Source organism: Hyalella azteca, unplaced genomic scaffold (genome assembly GCF_000764305.2).
Source record: "Hyalella azteca isolate HAZT.00-mixed unplaced genomic scaffold, Hazt_2.0.2 contig15814, whole genome shotgun sequence".
Classification (NCBI taxonomy): domain Eukaryota; kingdom Metazoa; phylum Arthropoda; class Malacostraca; order Amphipoda; family Hyalellidae; genus Hyalella; species Hyalella azteca.
The window spans coordinates 48,651-51,773 of NW_025945651.1; the positions used below are offsets into that span (position 1 = coordinate 48,651).

The 3,123-nt window shown below is 41.1% G+C and overlaps 1 protein-coding gene across 1 annotated transcript in view; it reads right to left on the reverse strand.

The window, feature by feature from the left end:
- The window catches only part of LOC108670095, a gene marked incomplete at its 5' end in the record, with an annotated part of 7,845 nt that overhangs the window by 1,376 nt on the left and 3,346 nt on the right, over nucleotides 1–3,123 (reverse strand). The window contains one exon of the mRNA XM_047884661.1: nucleotides 2,666–2,787. Coding sequence (XP_047740617.1) covers nucleotides 2,666–2,787 — 122 coding nt within the window. The remainder of the gene's footprint in view (nucleotides 1–2,665; nucleotides 2,788–3,123) is intronic.

Below are 3,123 nucleotides of genomic sequence, written 5' to 3' on the forward strand. Positions count from 1 at the left end.
CGCCCCCCGCGGCCTCCCCCCCGCCATCATCTGGAAAGAAAAATTCATCTACACCACACAGAAAAATACACAGAGACAAATACACAGAGACCACACGCCACAAAGGGATAAAAATACACAGGGACCACAAGCCACACCGAGACCACGCAGTATGCAGAGACAACACTACACACGGAGATAACATAACACACAGAGGCAACACAGCACACCGAGACAACACACCACATAGAAGTACAACACTACACACGGAGACAACAGAAAACAAAGAGACAACACAGTACACACAGGCACAAAACCACACAGAGACAACACAGTACCATGCAGACATAACATACTGAGACAGCACAGAGACAACACACCACACAGATTCCAACAACACACAGAAAAAAACACACCATGCAAAGACAGGGTCCACACACAGACAACACAGAAGCTGCAGTGCTCAAGGAGAGGGCTATGAAGAGGGTCTACAGCTGGCAGCAGTACTCAAAGAGAAGGATCTGAAGAGGGTCTACAGCTGGCAGCAGTACTCAAAGAGAAGGATCTGAAGCTGTCTCTTATACACATCTCTCGGAATAGCTGCCTAACCGCCCCACTTGAACGGGTTTTATTAGCGAACGTTCTGCACGATGCTGTTACACCAAATTAGAATAAAATTGTCAAGGTTAAAATAATTGTTTGAGCTGCGACAGTTCCCAAAATAGATAAATTATCTACAGCTACAGCTATATTTACGTACAGCTGCAGTAGGCAAAATAGCGTCAAAGGTAAGGGTGCTAGAATTAATGCCATTCTAGTAGCATCAATTCTAGTAAGGTGCTAGAATTGTGAATGCTTGAGCTGTTGAGGCAGCTTTGATACAGACAGCTGCCACAATATGGATGTATTTCACACTGCTACAGAATTCCTGCCGTATCAGCGATGAAATGCATTTCTAACAGCAGTTTCTTGAGAGCATCGATCACTTTTTAAATCGTGAAGTTAAAAATGCAAAGACTGAAAGGCTCTATTTCATTATTATTTCATTACGAATTATTTCATTCATTATTAATTATTTCAATATTTCATTATTTCTACGGTATTTTTATTATTCATTGCGTGATTTAAGACATATTAATAGCTCAGCCTGTACAATCGAATCTCGATCAATGCTTGTAGCCTCTCACTGCAGCAATGGCTCCGAGTGATATGTGGCACTTGGCATGCGCAGTCACACTCGAGCACGGCAACAAAATACCACGAAGAACAAGACTTTGCATTAAAACCTGCAGATTGAACACTGCGACCTGAGTTGCTAATTAATAATTGGTGCAAGCTGGAGATAGAGCCTAGATTCACTTTTATGATAAGGAAAGTTCTGTGATGATCATTGCTGTAACGTTTCAAGATGGCAAAACTCTACTCGAAATTCAATATGCAAAGTGATATAAGAAGCTAGTCGTGGATCTAATAATTTAATAGGAGAAGGCAATATTTCTTAGTGAACAAGTTAATGCGGTGGACTCTGGTTAGCACTGCTTACTTTTTCCAATAAGAGAAGATCGCAAAATAAACGTCTAGGATGTTAATCCCTTAAATTTTATAATAACTTTTAAGCGATTAGCTTGCTTTAAATGATATGCGATGGAGATCGGCATCTGTCGACCTGAAATACATGAATATTGCGACTTTTTATATAAGGGTCTTATTTCGTTTTAAGTCAAAATAAAAACCTTCTTGATTTTTCAAGTACCGTACCAAAAATAGGTAAATGTCAATACGTTAAAAATAACATCGTGGTTGAAACGTTGACAATAACATCGATAACAATTCTCTGTTAATAATAAAATAACTAATTGGATGTACAGGTAAGCTATTCTGCATGTGCCAATATTCGAGTATGAATTGCTATCAATGTTAGGGGAATATCCACCCCTCAAGACGAGGAAAACGAGGGAAAAATTGCTCTANCAAATCTGGGGGAAAATGGATCATCAAAACATCGCTACGTACACGTAACTTTTTGTACTTACGCACAAGAATTTACGTAATACGTAATTAGTTCAAGGGTCTACAGCTGGCAGCAGTACTCAATGAGAGGGATCTGAAGAGGGTCTACAGCCGGCAGCAGTACTCAAAGAGTACTTCTGAACGCCCAAGACAGTATCAAAACTTACATACGCATGACTTATCTAATATGTTATTATCAAACCCTCAGGCTAACTAACCAATTAGAGGATTTGTTTACCTTCTGCGATCCCCGAAACCTACAGGGGACAGGGTTCTCTGACTTAGTGATAGTAAAGTTATGAGCCGTTATCAAGTGCTAGACATTATTGCACCATGTTGGCCTCGTAAAAAGCCATTAGTTGGTACCAAATACCGAAATAATAGTGAAATATCTATAATAAACAACACAAATCGGTTTCTCAGATGTGTTAAGTTCAATTTGCAAGGTACAGTCATAGCGGTTTCAGCGTTGTTTAGGCCGTAGGCCTGTCGCCGATTCTTAACATTGCAGAACATTCACAGCTTGTTGCGGTCTCGAACCCGCAACTCACTGCTACAATTCTACTGTGCTTAACCGCCCGGCCTCCTCGCCGATTTTAACCTAAAACTGGCGCACAGAGCTGGGATCGAACCCGCGCCTCACTGCGCCAATCCTGGTACTCTGAACTGTAAACACTGGGCCACCCTGCCCAGTCTCAAAACAATATTCACCGTCCGAAGGTTCATCAGCGTCAGCAGACGCGTCTTCCACCGACTGATCGCCCTCAGTTACTTTGCGAGGCTCCAGCACGGAGTAGCCTAACTCGTTGAGACGTATTCTGGAAAGAAAGATACGTTTATTTCAGTAGCCTACTGCTAATTTACAGGCATAGACGAGTATTATATTTATAGCAATTTATAGTGGCACGTATTGTATTTTCAAACAAAATAATGGTTTTAGATGTATTGGATACATATAATATGTGATGCAGTGAACTAGATGCACTAAATGCTCAAGAGACTAGGATGCTAAAGTCCCAAACAGGGAGTAAAGAATCTCATTAGTTCTAATTCCAAAGCTGCCAAGACAACACCGGCTGCTCAAGGACAGTCAGAGGAGATGGAGGACAAGTAATTAGTAGGAATGATGTCCGT